This window comes from Corvus cornix, chromosome 2 (assembly GCF_000738735.6).
Source record: "Corvus cornix cornix isolate S_Up_H32 chromosome 2, ASM73873v5, whole genome shotgun sequence".
NCBI classification, from domain to species: domain Eukaryota; kingdom Metazoa; phylum Chordata; class Aves; order Passeriformes; family Corvidae; genus Corvus; species Corvus cornix.
In genome coordinates, this window is record NC_046333.1 from 18,851,612 (window position 1) to 18,868,102 (window position 16,491).

The following is a 16,491-nucleotide window of genomic DNA, read 5'->3' on the forward strand; positions in this document are numbered from 1 at the left end:
TATACATATAAAACATATGGGGAATTAGCCTCGAATGAGGAACTCTGTATTTCACAGTAAATAAATGACATTAGACAGTATAATTTAAAATATTTTTGGTATTTATGATTACTTTCACAGCAGTGCTGGCCATTATTGTTTTATGAATTTGAAAAACTTAGATCTGAAGCAAAACCCTCACAGATTTTGAACTCTTATTCTGGTCTGTCTTGTAAAACCCCTTTGTGAGGAACTGCTAATACTGAACACTGGAGGAAACACAGGATAAATAAAAAGTAATTTAAAAATGAGACTGTAATATGAAAAGATGAAATAGAAATGATGGCAGACATCAATGTTCAATGTTTCTGTCCTTTCTCAATACTTTTAATCGCTGCTATTATTAATTGGTAAAATATTTATGGTTGGCCTCTCATTTGCTCCCATTGTGCAGGACTTGGGAAAAGAGAAAGAAGAAAAATAATTTTTGGATTTGAAAATGATCTGAAAAAGGATAGAAAAAACTGCCTTGCTTACTTTATTTTATACTTCCACCAAAATTATTGAATTTAATTAGGAGATATTTTTCGTTGCTTTGTGTATTAGACACATCCACATAAAGTATTATTTAAAGATGTTTTTGCTTGAAAGTTAATGACAGCATTAAATTTTTCCAGTTCTGGTCAATGCCATTTTATTTACTAGAAAAAATAAGTAGTATGTTTACTGTATCTTTATTTTTGCATTGTGTGTCACCTTTTTCTGCCCTTTAGGTGAGATATAAAGGAGCTGCTAAGAAAGACCTTTCCAACTCTCTTTATCAGCAGATGCCAGCCACAATTGACAGTGTATTTGCAAAGGAATTAATGCACCTTCAGAGCAAGGTACAACTTTAGAATTGCAAAAAAAGATTTTTAGATTAATTTTGTGTCAGCATAGGTACACTTTGAACAAAATATTTGAGCGGACACTTGATTGCTTGATTTATTTGGGTGAGCTTATCATGCAGAATTTATCACCTTAACTTCTTAACTTCAAAAACTACTCATTTTAAAAATGTTGACAATTTGCTTGTTATGTTTATTAAATATACAGTTAAAAACTGGTGGTGCATTCATTAATCCAATGAAATCCATGAATGCAATAAGGAATTACTGAATTCACTGACACATGGTCTTTATAGAATGGATGAATCTTCTATAACTATTTCCACTTGGGTGCTGTATTCGCTATATAAAATATTTGATGCTGAAGGGAAAAGAAAAAAACCCCTGCTTTAATGACATCTAAAAGCACTTAGTAGTAGCAGTAAATGTATTTCTGATGGTCTACATACTAATACTTATGAAAAATTTTATAGAATTAAAATATGAATTCAAGTGTATTGAACATAGTGTAAAGCTTGTAAACAACCAGTAAAATAGTAAATTCCAGTTCAGTTGCCTTCAGGGGCTCAAAAATATAATACCCTAAGAGTAGGCAGGTGACCCTTCACTTCCACTGATCTCAGTGGAATTGTGAATGTTACGTATGTGTAATATGAATGCAGTTACAGATTTTCACTGTTACTCATGAGAATTACATCTGATAGATGGTCAAGGCTTTCTGTCCACCAACCATTTCCATGGTTTTCCTGTTTTTGCTTTCTCTTCTCTTAAAGATATCAACTACATATAGTTTAATACAGCCAGTGTGTGAAGTGAACACGCTCCTAAATCCATAGTATTGATTGTATCTCAGTATGCATTCTTGTACTGTAGTGATACTTTTTCAGACAAAGGAAAATATTCATAACAAAAGAAAGGACTAAAATCTCATGACAACTTGTGAAAGAATGTTTTGATGTAAAACATTGTGTTAATCAAGGCTATATTAAGCAAATATAATAACATATATTTTAATTTTCAGAGTTTGAAAAGGAACATATATACACTCAAAGCAGCACAGTAGCTGAAATGACATTAATGTGACATTTCATTGTAAAGTGAGTGATTAGAGGAATTACAGTAAAAATAAATTGGGAATTAAACTTGTATAACATTTTTAAGCCATTAGCTTGATTTATAAAACATTAATTAACTATTTTGCCACAGATTTACTCCCAAATTCATTCCAAATTATTACATTCTACATTAGTTTACACAAATGGGGTCAATTAACATTGGTGATGTGGCAGAAAAGATAAATAACTGAGACTAAAAATGAAACCATTGGTTCATCAGAAAAATCCTTTTAAGAAAAAGATCGACATTTTTATTTGGTAGTTCCTGAAGTTTTTCTTCAATCATCCAATAGTCATAGAGAAAAAAATATGCATATAGGATGAGTTATATTTAAGCAGAAATTTTTCCCATAAAATTCATACCATTCCCTTAGGAGTAGATGCATTATAAATCATAATATACCATAAAACTCAAAGATTCGCTGACACATTTTTCCAACTTGTGGTTACTGTTGCAGTGGACCTGAATTTAATGCTACTTTGAGAGAGATCTCAGGGGATTTTCTAGTGAAAATCTCCACAGTATTCAAATCTAATCCATATTGTGCCTATCACTGCAGTACCGAAGTAGCTAATACAAGGATTTCAGATTTCAGCTGGGTCAGGATATGGCAGAAGGGGTTTCTGCTGCATCTGTCTAGCTGGGATTGTGAATTTACAGGTCATTACTTCAGGAGGAGACTACAGATATGCCATAGGAAGGAGAGAGAACAGCACCAGCTGGCTGTTGTGCCAGCTCTGCTCCAAAGAGGCTGCTACAAACAGGGAACTGCAGTCTGTTTCTCAGTTATAGTAAGCTGATTTTAAAATAGGTGCTGATTTCCTGAGAGGTGGAAAATATGAGTATGTGTTCTTTTCCCTACCCGCATTAGTACAAATTTACGCCTTTGACTCCCTTTTCATGCTTCTTGGATGCAATGCTGGGCTGAAATGCTTTTGTTGGCAGATCAAGCAGGACTCTGCTTGCTCTGTGGTGCCATGTTCACACACAGGATTTAGGAACTTGGAGACCATAAGGGGAAATTTTCTGTTTTTCTCAACAGTTATACCCCACCTACAGCTGCCCTCCCCTGTCCTCTCCAGAGCCAACAGGCTGCCACAGCACCATTGACCACGTTTGCATTCTTTAACTAATGCAATTGTCAGTGACTTCAGCAGAGCCAGGATCTCATTCTTCAGGGGTCCTGCCATGTGGTGTCAGTACTTGACATAAGGATCTTTCTGTAATGGAGAGGACAGCACCCTGACACATGTGGTTCTCTTGCTGTGGAACTTTTCCTCCATATTGGCTGTATTGAATCGTACTCAATTCTCTCTTCAAGATGCTCAGGAAAGCCTGAAACACGACTGCCTGCTGGCTTTTGCATGAAACCCATGTTTGCTCTTTTTGTGTTTTATGTAGAACTGGCATGAAGAAGGAAACAAATACCCATAGAGAAGGACATCTGTCCAAAACTGTTGGCAAAAAAAATCCTAACACTGTTTATGTGAAAAAATGTTTCAGAAAAATGAAGAAGTTGTTTCACAGCCCCACACACTTGGGTGGCTTTTATCAATTTAATTTTTTTCCTCTTCACAGAAAATTTGACTGTTGCCTTTTAAATGGTTTTCTTGAGAGTGAGCAATCAGATTTGCCTCCCTCTCTCACTACTGTCATAGTTGTCCCCGGGGTAAGCTAGAAAGAGGAGATGTCCCTGTCATCACTGAGTAACTTCTCTCTGCTTACCAGCCTACAAAGCTCTCACCAATTTCCCTCTTCTCTGCAATGAGAAAATAAATTTGATGAGAGCAGTCTAGGCAGGGAACTTTCATTTTGATTTTTCTGAAAGTAAATGGAAACTTTTTGGAAAAATTGCAATTTTCCTGTGGAAAATATTTCTGAAGGAAAATTTCTGATCATTGCTAGCTCTGGGCCAATTCTTCTTTTTTGTCTGTAGATCTGTATACTGAATACTTTCTTAAGTAAAACAATATTTTTTTTAATAAGGTGTCACATACAATGATAAAGGTATTTAAAATTGCTTGGGGGGAAACAATGTTGAAAAAAAAAGCATTTCATCACTTTTTTCATCACTATTTCTGCCATGAGAAGCAATTGCATTGTTTTTCCTCTTATCTAAAGGGAATAATCTAAAGCAAACTGAAGGCAGTTTAATTTTCTACTTTGCACAGGGCAATATCTCAAAGAGTAACTATATGTCAATGTTGAACAGTATTTCCTGTTTCTTTATAAAGGCAATGAGCCAAGAGAATCTTAAGCAATGTTTTCAACTTCCAGAGAAAGTTTCAGAGGGTTTTTTTTTACTACAATAAAAATGTTGTTGTTTACTGCATCATTTCCAATCATATTACACATTATCGAACTGTTTTATGTAATTCTTCAGGGTTTTTTTTATGGTATGAAATGTCATGTTCAAGATTTCCTCTGTTTTATGGTGGCAGGTATTCTGGACTTCTATAATTCTGTTCTACATGAATACATTGGATAATCTAATTCTCTATCTAGAGATTAAAGTGATGTTTTTGGTGTCCTACAAAATCCTACTAAGTTCAGAGCACACCTTACTGACTATAAAGGGAAATATAAAAATATAAATGTAATCGTGTTTAAAGTATGCCGAAACAGCAGGTCAGTCAGAGCTGGGTTAAAAGAGCACAAAACCTTCCTTAATTCAGCTTCCTATTGACACACTGGTGTACAAGAGAGGAGAAAAATAAAAAATGAGTACCTAAAAATTTGGTCAATCTGAAGTCCTACTTAAATAATTGCCTTATATTTCTGAAGTTAATAAATGGCACCACTACAGAGTAGAAGTTATGTCAGTGACTATAATGCTTGATCTCTGTGCAGAGTAGTTTCGTATGTAGATTTGATGAAGGAAATTCAGTTTAGCTGAAAGTTGAAAATCAACATGAGGTGAGAAATAAATATATGCATGTTAACCTGTAGAATAATGATTCTAAGAATATTGATGAAATAATAATAAATATATTTTCATGCTTACTTGGAAGTGGTTTACAAATCTGGGAGTAGTTCTGCACTGATCTGTCCCAAACTAGAGAGCCATTGAACCCCTCCTAGCCTGGGATTGCATCAGGACCCCTTCAGCAAGTTAATGAAAATAATGGGAAAAGATAGGAAGAACAGAGGCCAAAACAAGTGAAATATTGCTACATTAAGCTAAAGAAATTTGGTCATCTTTCCCCAAGACAGCAGATACTCAGTTGTAATTTCTGTTAAATTTCTCATGCTGAGAGTTGATGTGTTTTTGTGTTTTCATATCTTGGTTATGTAGCCCATTCACCAAGGGAAAAATAGAGATGTTAAGGCAGCAAAATGGCAATGTAATAAAATATCTGTAAATTAGTAGATTTTGGAAGTAACTGTATGGGTCTTCTGTTCATAATGGCATTAAGTGGGGAACATCTTAAAAGTGACAGTGTAAGCAAGGAGAATTAATACGAGTTTTTGTGGCATATGTTTGTGTAGTAATTACACTTTTGTGGGGAATCATTTGTTAGTGATCCTTCAGTCTTGTTAAAGATTATGAGCTTTTCCATTTGCAAGATGTAACCAGTGTAGGCAAGTTATGGGCTCTTTTTGTTTCAGTTTCAATTGTGTTTTTTTCTGCAGAGGGCTGATTGTGTTACACTGGATAAGGAGGTGGCACATTTAAAGGTTCCTGATTTGAAACTTTTGTTCACATAGTAGCAGTGCAAAAATACCCCTCCTCCCTTTTTGTCTTAATCCCTCAGCCTGTATATCATTTTGTAATCTGAGATAGTCAAGGCAGATACTGACATACTGCTTTGGGCACACTACTCTGTAACTCAGATGAGATCTTGCTTTAAACGAAAACAGATACAGCATTTTCTCACAGTTCTAGTATCCTGTCCTAAAAGAGTCTGAATCTCTGTAGTTGAGAGTTTCTGTCTCAAAACTTTCACAGTATTCTTTTATTGCTATCATGGGTTTTAGTTTCAGTCCTTCTAACCAGCTTTCAATCTTATTTAGTAATGTTATCGCTGTTTTCTTGGGGATTATTTTAATGTCTGCTATGAGAGCTATTAGAAAATGAATTTTCTTGATGCTTGCTACTTTTTAGCCATCAAAACCTGGTGAATTTTCCTTAATATAAGCCTAAAAGCTTTGGACAAGGATAAGTGTAAGATCAGCTTTTCAGGCAGTTGTAGTATGTGAATGTGTGTATGTAAGTATAAAACAGTACAGTGAAAGCTGGATGAATGCCCAATATTTAACTCCATTTCTATTATAAAAGTAAAGGTGTTTATAAATTCACAATTCAATTCCATTTTCCTTTACCATGATGACAATTGAATGTAAATATTATTTTTCTTTGTGAACCTGGGGGCCAGTCAAAATGCATATTGTGCGGGTAGTTTCCTAACAGTGGAAGAAATAGAACTTTGGGCTGTGAGTATGTAATGTAAAACTATTTATGAAAATGGATAATAATTATACAGCTGATGGATTCAAGTGTGTTAAAAAAAACAAAATGGCTTTTGCTTATGCTTTTCCCTGGGCTGTCTTCTCACCTTGTTAAACTTAATTTTCTGGTTTTGTATATTACTTTTTCTATCCCCTGTCTACTCATGCATCTGTTGCAATAACAGATGCAGAGAAATCTCTCTGCTGACTGTGCCTCATATGTCTCTGTTTTGGGTGGCAGCTGCTCTCATTTCAGTGTTCTGGTTCCATTAAGGTGCTTAATTATTGATTTTCTTCCTGAATACAGGCACACTATGCCACTAGGTTTAACCCAACTCATGTTGTTATACCTGCTCTTCTCAGGTCACAAAAGTATAATGTTGCTCTTTTCAGGTTCTCTATAAACAAAAGCATGATGCTGAGAAAGGATTTTCAGACTATGCACGCATGAGGGACCCTCCAGATGTTAAACATGCCATGGAAGTCAGTAAACACCAGAGTGATGTAAGTATTCCCCCGTCTGAAATGAGTGTGCTTGTTTTGGGTAGATATGTCTGTTATAACTTACTGAAATGAATTGGGCATGGAATATTTCCATTTTTCCTTAGCTGGTATTTTTTATAAATTATTTGCTCTGAAGTAATTTAGGACATGATGGATGTACAAAATATGCTATGAATAACAGTATATGAATTTTATTCTGAACTGCAATGGAAAGTGGTAGTTATCATTTATCAGTAGTAACTGTTACTAAGTGCTATCACTTTGAAATAAAATTGCAGGCACAAGTTTTCTGAATTCACTTGTAGCTACTTGCACTTTGAAAGTTTATAGAGTTCTTTGTTTAAATGAACACCGTTGTTTCAGTGTCTTCCACTGTCAATACTTGGATAGTTCTTCAGGGGTGCTGCATAGGGGAGACAAGTGAGCTGTTTCTGCCCTGTCTTGCACACTTTTATGCACATGCACACTTATGAATAAGTTTGTTCCTAATCATGAATACATATCAAGTAAGTTTTTCAAAGAATTTAATAGAATAAGATATGATTTATTTTTTCAGAATTTGAGCCATAGAGTTCAGTTTGATGCCTGCACTGGTTTATACCATTTGACCAATGTATTTGTTCTTGTAGTTTTATTTAGATAACTTACAAATAATTAGGAGTACTTGGCAATATTTTGAAAGTCGGTTGCTTATTTTTTTTTCAGCTGCTTGCTATGTTCTTGAAGTTCTGAAAGTTTTCACAATATAAAAGCCTAGTAATAGTGTTTATATTTTTTATTAGAATCAAGTCAGGTTTGATTTCATGGTTAAGCTAGCTTATGCTAGCTCAATGCATGATTGCTTGGGGCTGAAATGCTGCCCAGATTAAAGTCTTGAGTGACACAGACACAACTTTGAAGAAAAATTTATGTTAGTTTTAGGTTTTGTAAAAGCTTACTTGTGAGAAATTTTAGGAGAAGATTGGTTAAAATAGTGATGTCATTTTAAGGGGTACACAAAGCTTTTAAGAACAGCTGGTGGGTAAATACCTTTAAAGTTATGACCCATTTCCATTCTTGTTTAGGTAACCAAATCCACTGAGGTAGGCATGTCATTTTAAAACTCTTTTTTCTTAGATAAGTGAGATATTTGTTTGCTGCTAACAATGTAGAAAATGAAGCTTGGGTGTTCATTTTGAATTATCTTAAATTTACCCTATCTTCCCCTACTAACTGTGTAACAAACATTCTTAGGTTATGTAGGCTGAAAACTAAATGTCAATGTTAGATGTATGTCTGTGTGTGCAGAATCTTGACAGCTGGCTGCTGATTAAAAGGCTGCTGGAAAACTTCAGGGAAGCATTATGTTTGAAGAATAACTTTTTCTTCTGCTGGGAAATACCTGCAATGGAATTCCCAGCAGTAATTTGCAACCTGCCTTGATTACAGAATTCCCTCTTCCTGTCAAACACTCTCCATCTCTGCTGTTGGAAGCATCAGGATGTCACACTGACAGAGCTTAGGAGCTGGGAACATGAATGTCTCTCCTCATAAGCAAAAGGTTTTTTATTTATCTAGCAGTAGGAATGATGGTGGACTACTAGGAAAGGAAATAACACTGGAAAGAGAGATGTGAATCTCTCTCAGAGAAGGTGGTGGGACTAGGAGGAGTATAGACGAGTTTCTATAGCAAATTCATCATAGTCTGAGGATTAGTATGCTAGGGCAAAACCTATTCCCCTTCTACAGCTGTATATCACCTGCTAATAGAATTAAGGAGAACAGGTTACAGATGTGAAGATAAATGAAATTCAGTTGTTTCATCTTTTACCCTTAAAACCACAAAAAAAAAAAAAAAAAAAAGGAAATGAAGGAAAACGCAGGAGGGAAGGATGTTTTGATAAATGAGAACTTTTAGCAGCATGTTAGAAATAACGAAAAAATATGAGGGAAATTATTTTAAGCCTCAGCAAACTTAAAAAAAAAACCAAATAAGTCATCCAAATCCAACATAAAACTCTAACCAGTTAGTTTAATCTGTTTAAGAACAGATTCTTTCTGGTTGCTCTTGCATAGCTGCAGTGCAATGGGCAAATATCTTATCGCACATAAAGGAGATAAGTCATGTAAGTCCAGTTATTGCTCAGCAGAGTTACAGAGCTCCTGTGGGTAATATTTGGGCATCATGGTGAATAGCTGTGGATTTCTTGTTTTGTAAGTACAAGTTTAATTAAAAACCGTGTGAGTTTTCATCTTGGAGTCAAAACATGGAACAGTGAGCATCCCAAATGTGGAGCATTTGTCTTTCCAAACTATTTCAGGCTGTCTGTGTAATCACAGCATTGAAAGTGCAGGGAAAAAGAAGGGCAACTACTGGGGAGCTGGAAGGACAAAGCTCTTTTATCCACCATTCAGTACAGTTTACCTATGGGAGCAGAATGCATGTTTACCTACAATGCTCTGCCAACTCAATTCAACCTTTACATGGAGGGTTTGCATCTAATAGGATTAGGATGTGTTTGAGACTGTTTACTCAGCCTTAAAATAAGGCTGACATTTATACTCAACTCTGTGAAATGTGCAATTTCCTTTAAAAATTAAAACTGTATTCAACTTACAATGAATTTTTGCTGATATTTTGAAACTGTCATGTGCTGTAGGCCTTCACACCACTTTGAATATCATTAACATGCTCTGTATGTTTGGGCAGAAACTGCCTAACAGGGAAATACTGTAAAATCTCCTGAACAATGTGATCATGTATAAGAAAATAATTTTTCTCTTTTTTTACTTAGACTGAAGATAATTGCTCTCAAATGAACAAAATTGACTTTTTAAATGACAGGAAATATACTTTAAAAATAATTTAAATACTACATAATGCTTGAAGGGAAGCATGTTTATCCAAACCAGAGTACTTTTCTCTAGAAATTGTATTTGTGTTTTGTGAATTGAATATTAATGATGTGACTTTGGCACACAAAGTCATTTGCAGAAGAGTGAAGTAGGGACCATCAGCCGAGTTGCCTGTGCTTAGCTGATGTAATTTAACTCATCTGGCAGTTTCCAAACTTGGGACCAAAACTAGGTGGTGACCTTAAAACAATATCAGGTCACAAAATAGCATGCCTTATGTGTATCTGAGAATCTGTGAATGGAAGGATGTAATTGAACAGTGAGATGACATGACAACTACATTTCTAAAGCAAAGAAACCACTTGCCACATTGTGTCTATGTGGAAGCTGCACATAGCATCTGATGAAGGTACTGAAAGCCATGCATTACAGTTTTGTCTGTTCCATGACCTGGTCCATCACTGGGCATTTTGAATAGGAAAACAATGTTAAATATTTGTACAGCAGTTTAAACATTCTGCTGCATTAAAATTACTGATTCTCCTCACATCATTACATGGTATGAAATAAGGATGTGGTGTTCTGACTTTACAAATAGGAAAACTGCAATAGACTCATCTAACAACACTTAAAAGGCAGCTTGCAGATCTGATTTTGGAGTCCTGGTATCTTTTCTCTTATACTTATCTACAAAACAGTGCTTCTTTTAAAATTTTAGTTGACAGTTGGGCAAACTTTAGATGTACATACATATACACTTTCCACTCCACATTATGTCAGTAATGAAAATTTATGTGTTTCACTCACCATCTAAGTTCGAATATTAAAGATGTCTATATTGTCTTAGGAGTAAATTGTTTTTCACGTTCAGGATAGTGTGCAGTCACAATCCACACACATACACAAAAAGTATATTCTTTCTGATAGGACCAAATCAGCAGATCTTAAACTGGATGTGCTTAAACAACATCAGTAACATACCCAAATGTTAATGTTTGTTTTGATGCAGATCATGGTAAAGTCAAGCTTCTCCTGGCTCTCTGTTCAGTATCTGCATTAGAAAAATCACCTTTCACTGACTAACTTTCTGCTGACAGCAGTTGTCAACAGTGAGTCCCCCTGGACCACTTCCAACTGGTGCTGAAAATGATGTTTACTCCTGATGTAATTGGGACCAATCCATTTTAAGGCCCATTACTGGAAAGGATGACTGCATCAATCTGTAATGGGGCAGAAATGTGTTTGTCTCTTCTACTCAAGCCGGAAAACAGTTTTCAACATCATTTGAGTAGGAATTAGAAAAGCTGTTGCCAATGATGATTGTCACCAGCTAGTCATTTTCTTAGTGTTGATGGACCCCAAAGTGTAGATGAGAGAAAAGAGGGCAGAGACACAGCTGACATGCCATTAGTTAGTGGACTTAACAGCTCTTAGAAAATGCTAATTGGGGACAAACAGTAAAAGACAAATTCTTGTAAAGACAGGTGTGCCCAGCTTCTTGCTGAATCTTTAAGAAGGCAAAATGTGTTCCTAGATGCTTGTGCATATTTTAGTAATTCATTATGTATAGTTTGGAATAGTTTTGGTATTGGAATAAATGAGAAGATAACAGATTTCAGGAAAGGTCTGAATCTCTTAAATCCAGGTTTGCTTGGCTCACCATGTAGAAGTTTCTGTTTGTTGATTGACAGTCTGAGATGTTTTGCAGCATTAGAAATCTGTTTACTTTATGGCACTGTAGTGCATTCCACTGGTCTTTATGTAAGGTGAAGCATCTTCCAGACCCTGCTGGAGTAACTAGATCAGCATGTTTATCCTCAGTGGACCTTCTGCCTTTTTATAAGAGCTGGAGGTTTGGCCCTATTAAAATCAGCCTACTAATTATGAGCAGGTCCTGAATATTCTCCATGCTTTGCAAAATCTAGTTGCAATTCAGAGTATGTAATCACATTTTGGATTAAAGATGAGAAATGATTTTGTTCTAATTATTGCTTCACAAAAATATTCAACAATGTAGCCACTTTTTATTGTAATTTCAAATTGTCTAGAAACCCACTTCAAATTTAGTTGGTATCTGTAATTTACTGTTCTCAGCTTCAAAACTCAAGATAGTACATTTTTTTTCCTTTAGGTCCTGCTTCTTTCTGGCTTGTATTTCCCACTTTTCTGCTGTAACTCTCCGTCTAGGTCTTTCACTGCTGCCCTAAAATTGTTATCTCAGTTACTTTTCCTATGAAAAGGCCAGCTCGAACAAATATTTTGTAGACCTGTGGTCCTCATGAGGAGGAACAATTCTTGAGCCTTTGGTGACTTTTTCTTTTTTGGTATGGCCTGAGCAACCCTTTGAAGTGAAGATTGAGTAAGGGCATTGTGTAATGACTGGAAATTCCAGTCAGGGTATGAGCTTCTTGGCTGAACCAACTCAGGACAAAAGATGGCTCCTTCTCTGGGTGCTTCTGCTGTTTCCTTTCTTTTGTGCTTCTCTTCCCTCAAAGGCTTCTTCACTTTACATCTTCTGATGTCCATGGGTGCACACACCAAGATGGGTGCTTGCCCTGTCTACATCTGTTCCCCTGCTCTCTCAGAGTAGCTCTGGTTTTACTGTTCTAACATAGCACTATTAAAAAAAAAAATAAAAAATCACTAGATGGAACAGAATAGCAGCTGTGTAATAGAGGCCAGCACAGTGTCCCAATGGGAGAGGGTCAGCATCCAGGGATTGAGGTTATTCAGGAAATGGGAAACATATTTTTTCTTTCTTTGGCCTACCTCTGACAAACTACTGTTCTGCTGCATAACATTTTTATTCTCACTGGAGTATGACAAGCTGCAGAATGGAGCAAATATATATTGCAGACATTTGTAAAATGCTAGATGACTTTCCCTCAGACATAAGTAATAGGTATACTGGTTTAGGTGCAGGAAGAATAATAATTCACTCAGGGAAAGGTATAGCAATTGGCCTTGCATCTAATATAATTGGAAATTGTGAAATATAAAGGACTGTCACTGTCTTACTTCTCCCCCCCTTCCTTTCCCCGAAATTAACCACAATCCATTATTTCATGTACTATATGATCATGTCATTTGGGAGCAGTAAGTGACCACATTTCCTCAACTTTATCACCACTGTTCTTGATTCTCTGATGTTAAATTCACTACATTCCTAATTTCTATTTTAAGCACATATGCTGGCCTTTAATTTGCAATTTACAGGGATCATAGGGTGCTATTCAGAAACCTGTTTCTGCTGCCTTTGTGGTTTTTACCTCACCTCATGTGGTTATTAGGATGAACGGCATATAATTAACTAAATTCATATAAAGGCCTGAATTGCAAATGCTTCTCTCTACCTCTAGTATCTTCCAAATTAGAGAAAATCTAAACATAACCAAAACAAAAGTTCCAGTGGTTTAAACCAGCTGTAAGAATCAACTTTTGTTTTGGATGTATGTGATAATTTGGGCTGTATTCATCAAACCTATTTATTTGTTTCTTTTATCAGAGATTACGCTTGTGTGTCACTCACGGCAGATTAAAAATTATAAGGTCTATTTGTGGGCAGGCAGCCAACAGTGAAGCCTGTTTAGCTTGTCTGCTTAGCTGAAGCCATATGGATGCAAAATTACTTTCCTGTTGCATGTAAAATATTTGCCAAAAAGTAAATTTTTTCCTTTTCTTTTTGCAATACCATTTCTATGAAGTATATTTGTCACTGACTGCTGCAGTTTATGAGTTTGTTGCATTGTACCCAAAATGAAACTTTACACTGGAAATAGGAGTGGAGATAAATGAGAAACTTCAAGCAGAGAACTTTCTTGCTGGTGAAATACTATCTTAAGAGGATGATTAACTTTGTGAAGCAACAAAAGAAAATCTAAAAGGTTTCCCATTTCAGGAGGAATTATGCTTTTACCTTCTATTTCCTCTAAACTTTATTTTATGTTCTCCAACTTTTGCCTGAAACTTCAATTTGTCAGACACTTTTGCATACCAGGGACTGAATGTCATTCACAATAATTCAGTAAGACAACTCTTGGAAATTGGCTTAGATTGGCACATGTGCTAGAGCAGGAAAAATTCACAAACCTTGAAGAAGGAAAAGAAAGATAACTTGTGGAGCTGTACAATGTCCCTGAGGTCTACAGTGCTCCCATGATTGCTTTGCTAAATGGAGAATGTTTGGACTCTCCTACCTGTGGTTGAGCCTTCTGACGAAAGTTTTCTGAGCCCATTCATTATTTCAGTGACTTTCATACAAACAGAAAGAGTCAGTCTTGAACTCAACATGTTGGAACACTCAGCCTTCTTGTTCCCATGATTGTGCAAAGGAGCAAATAAGTGGCGTTGTGGGGATGCTGAGGTGGAGTCGTATCATTGAATTACATACAAGCTACATGTCTGTCTAGTACTGAGAAAGGCATTCAGCATGATAGAATTACAGTGTCTCTTCAGTGTAGCTGCAATCTCCTAGGCTGCAGTGCTCAGTATCAGAGCAGGCATTAGTTTGTATTAAAAACGGGTACAACATGGGAAAAAAATTACTATGCTCTTTAAAGTTCTCTGAAATTTTATGGTAAAACCTATTATTTGTGTCTTTGTAGTGCTTCGGTTTTCCACTATGCTTCTAAGCAAAACCATTTTTGTTTTTGAAATTGTATTTTATGCTTCTGAATTTCTTCCTTATCATGTTACCTTGTGTGTGGGTCTTACCTTACAATCCCTGTCAAGCAGAAGTCTGTTGGAATAAATTAGGCAGAGTTCTATTGAATTTGATGGCTGACTTGACAGGTCACTGAAGCTTGTTTATAAACTTCAAACCTTATTATTTTTAAACAAAACTGTGTTTTGTTTGACAGGTATCCTATAAGAAGGATGTGCAAGATACTCATAGGTACACTGAAGTGCTGAACAGACCAGATGTAAAGAAGGCAACTGAGATAACAAAGATAATAAGTGATGTATGTTCTCCTTTTATTCTCTTTATATTTTTTAGACATGTAATTTTTAAATCACAATTTTGATCAGATTTTTTTAGAATGCTGCTGAAATTCTCAAATGTCTTGAACAGAAAACCTGCACCCCCAAATCTGCTAGGGAGGTTTGATTAAAAGAAATCCAAACATAACCAAAACAAACCAGTCTTGCCTGGTAGGGCTAGAAAGTTACGGGTTTCTCCTTTTTAGATGTTGACAGTATGATCTTTGCAATTATTGGTAATTGATGTAAAGTCAACGTGAAAATTGCTAAATTTGGTTTTGTTTCAGGTTTATTTATGATAATCATTGTCAAGTCATATGCTTGGATGCTATACTGCACTTCAGAAGACATATCAAACCTTTTTTACCTTGGTATGAGAGAAGCTGGCATCCCAGGGCTCCCCTTCCTTTTCTCATCTCAGCCGGCAGTGACAGGAAAATGTAATTCCCTGCTGTCCTTCCAAGAGCTGTGCAGACGCTGCTTCTTTCATGGGGGTTCTCCTCCCTGAACTCCCCTCTCTAATCCTTTGCCCTCCCACTGTGACCTCTGCTAATGGACAGGTGAAGGAGGAGTTTGAGAAGCAGCAGTGTGTGATGCAGTTTAGTATTTTATTGTAGGCAAGTCAAACAATATATATATTGAAAGCCCTGAGTCAAGATTTCTAGTAACTGATAATTAAATGTGACACTGATTAGACACATTTGGAGAGACAGATTTAAGAGATCTCAAATTCACCTTTTAATAGTCAGGATTTTTTCAAAACCAAGAACTTCTACTAACTGTTATGCTCAACATGGAGATTTACTAATTGCTGTTCAAGCGCTCTTAGAATTAAGAGTGGCTTTGGGACTTTGATTTCTCCCCGTCTGTTGTTATGACGTGTTCTTGCTGATTCACAGTGCCTGAGTAATGCAAGAAGCCTATTTTAGGCAGTGGGTAATTTCGTGTGTGGTATTGCAAAGCACCTATTGTTGATTCATCTGTGCTCTTTTCTAATGCATTGTGGGGAAAAAATTGCAGCGATTTGCATGGGAGGCAGTTCAGCTGGAGAGATCACATAACATTAACCTTGCGGGACTAATTCCACACTGTGACACCAGTGCAGTCTCACTGACATCAGCAAGACTGCAGTGGTAAAACTGAGAGTGGAATTTGACCTTCCAATTCAAAAAATTTGCCCCTCAGACTAGTTTTATTTCAAGACTACTTTCAGCTGCTGCAAATAATCTTGTGTTAACTGTCACAAGAAATGCTGAGCCACTGTAACTCATTCTGCCTTGATCGGGAGGACAATATTTTTCTGGTTTAAGCTATGCATTTGTTTAAAGTTGAATCTTGTGAATGCCTTACATTGTGTTTTACAATGAAGAAATATTATATTGTTAAGGAGCTGAACCCTGAGAAGGCTTTACTACGTGCTGATTAGAAGAGTAGTGTCAATGCAGACCATTAAGTGAGACTTTTTCTACTAGCTTTAATGCTTTAATTTCTCTAGATAAAACAAATCCAAACAATTTATTAGTGATTCATATCCCCCCTTTATTTTTTTTTAAAGGCTAAGTACAAGAAAGGAAGGGGAGAGCTGAATAAGGAGCCTGCTGTACTTGGAAGACCAGATTTTGAACATGCTAAAGGAGTTTCAGAACTTTTAAGCCAAGTAAGTTTCTCCATCATTTTACAATGATTTCATCCAAATGCCTCATTCCTAGTAATGCAAAGAAATATGTAGATTTTTCAATGA

At 36.1% G+C, this 16,491-nt stretch overlaps 1 protein-coding gene across 9 annotated transcripts in view; it reads left to right on the top strand.

The window, feature by feature from the left end:
* The window catches only part of NEBL (nebulette), a 256,082-nt gene that overhangs the window by 171,186 nt on the left and 68,405 nt on the right, over positions 1–16,491 (top strand). For 7 of the 9 annotated variants that reach the window (XM_039548358.1, XM_039548357.1, XM_039548356.1 and 4 more), the window contains 4 exons: positions 753–863; positions 6,825–6,935; positions 14,630–14,731; positions 16,306–16,407. The exons of the other annotated variants lie outside the window; for them this stretch is intronic. In XM_039548358.1, coding sequence (XP_039404292.1) covers positions 753–863; positions 6,825–6,935; positions 14,630–14,731; positions 16,306–16,407 — 426 coding nt within the window. The remainder of the gene's footprint in view (positions 1–752; positions 864–6,824; positions 6,936–14,629; positions 14,732–16,305; positions 16,408–16,491) is intronic. 9 annotated transcript variants of the gene reach the window in all.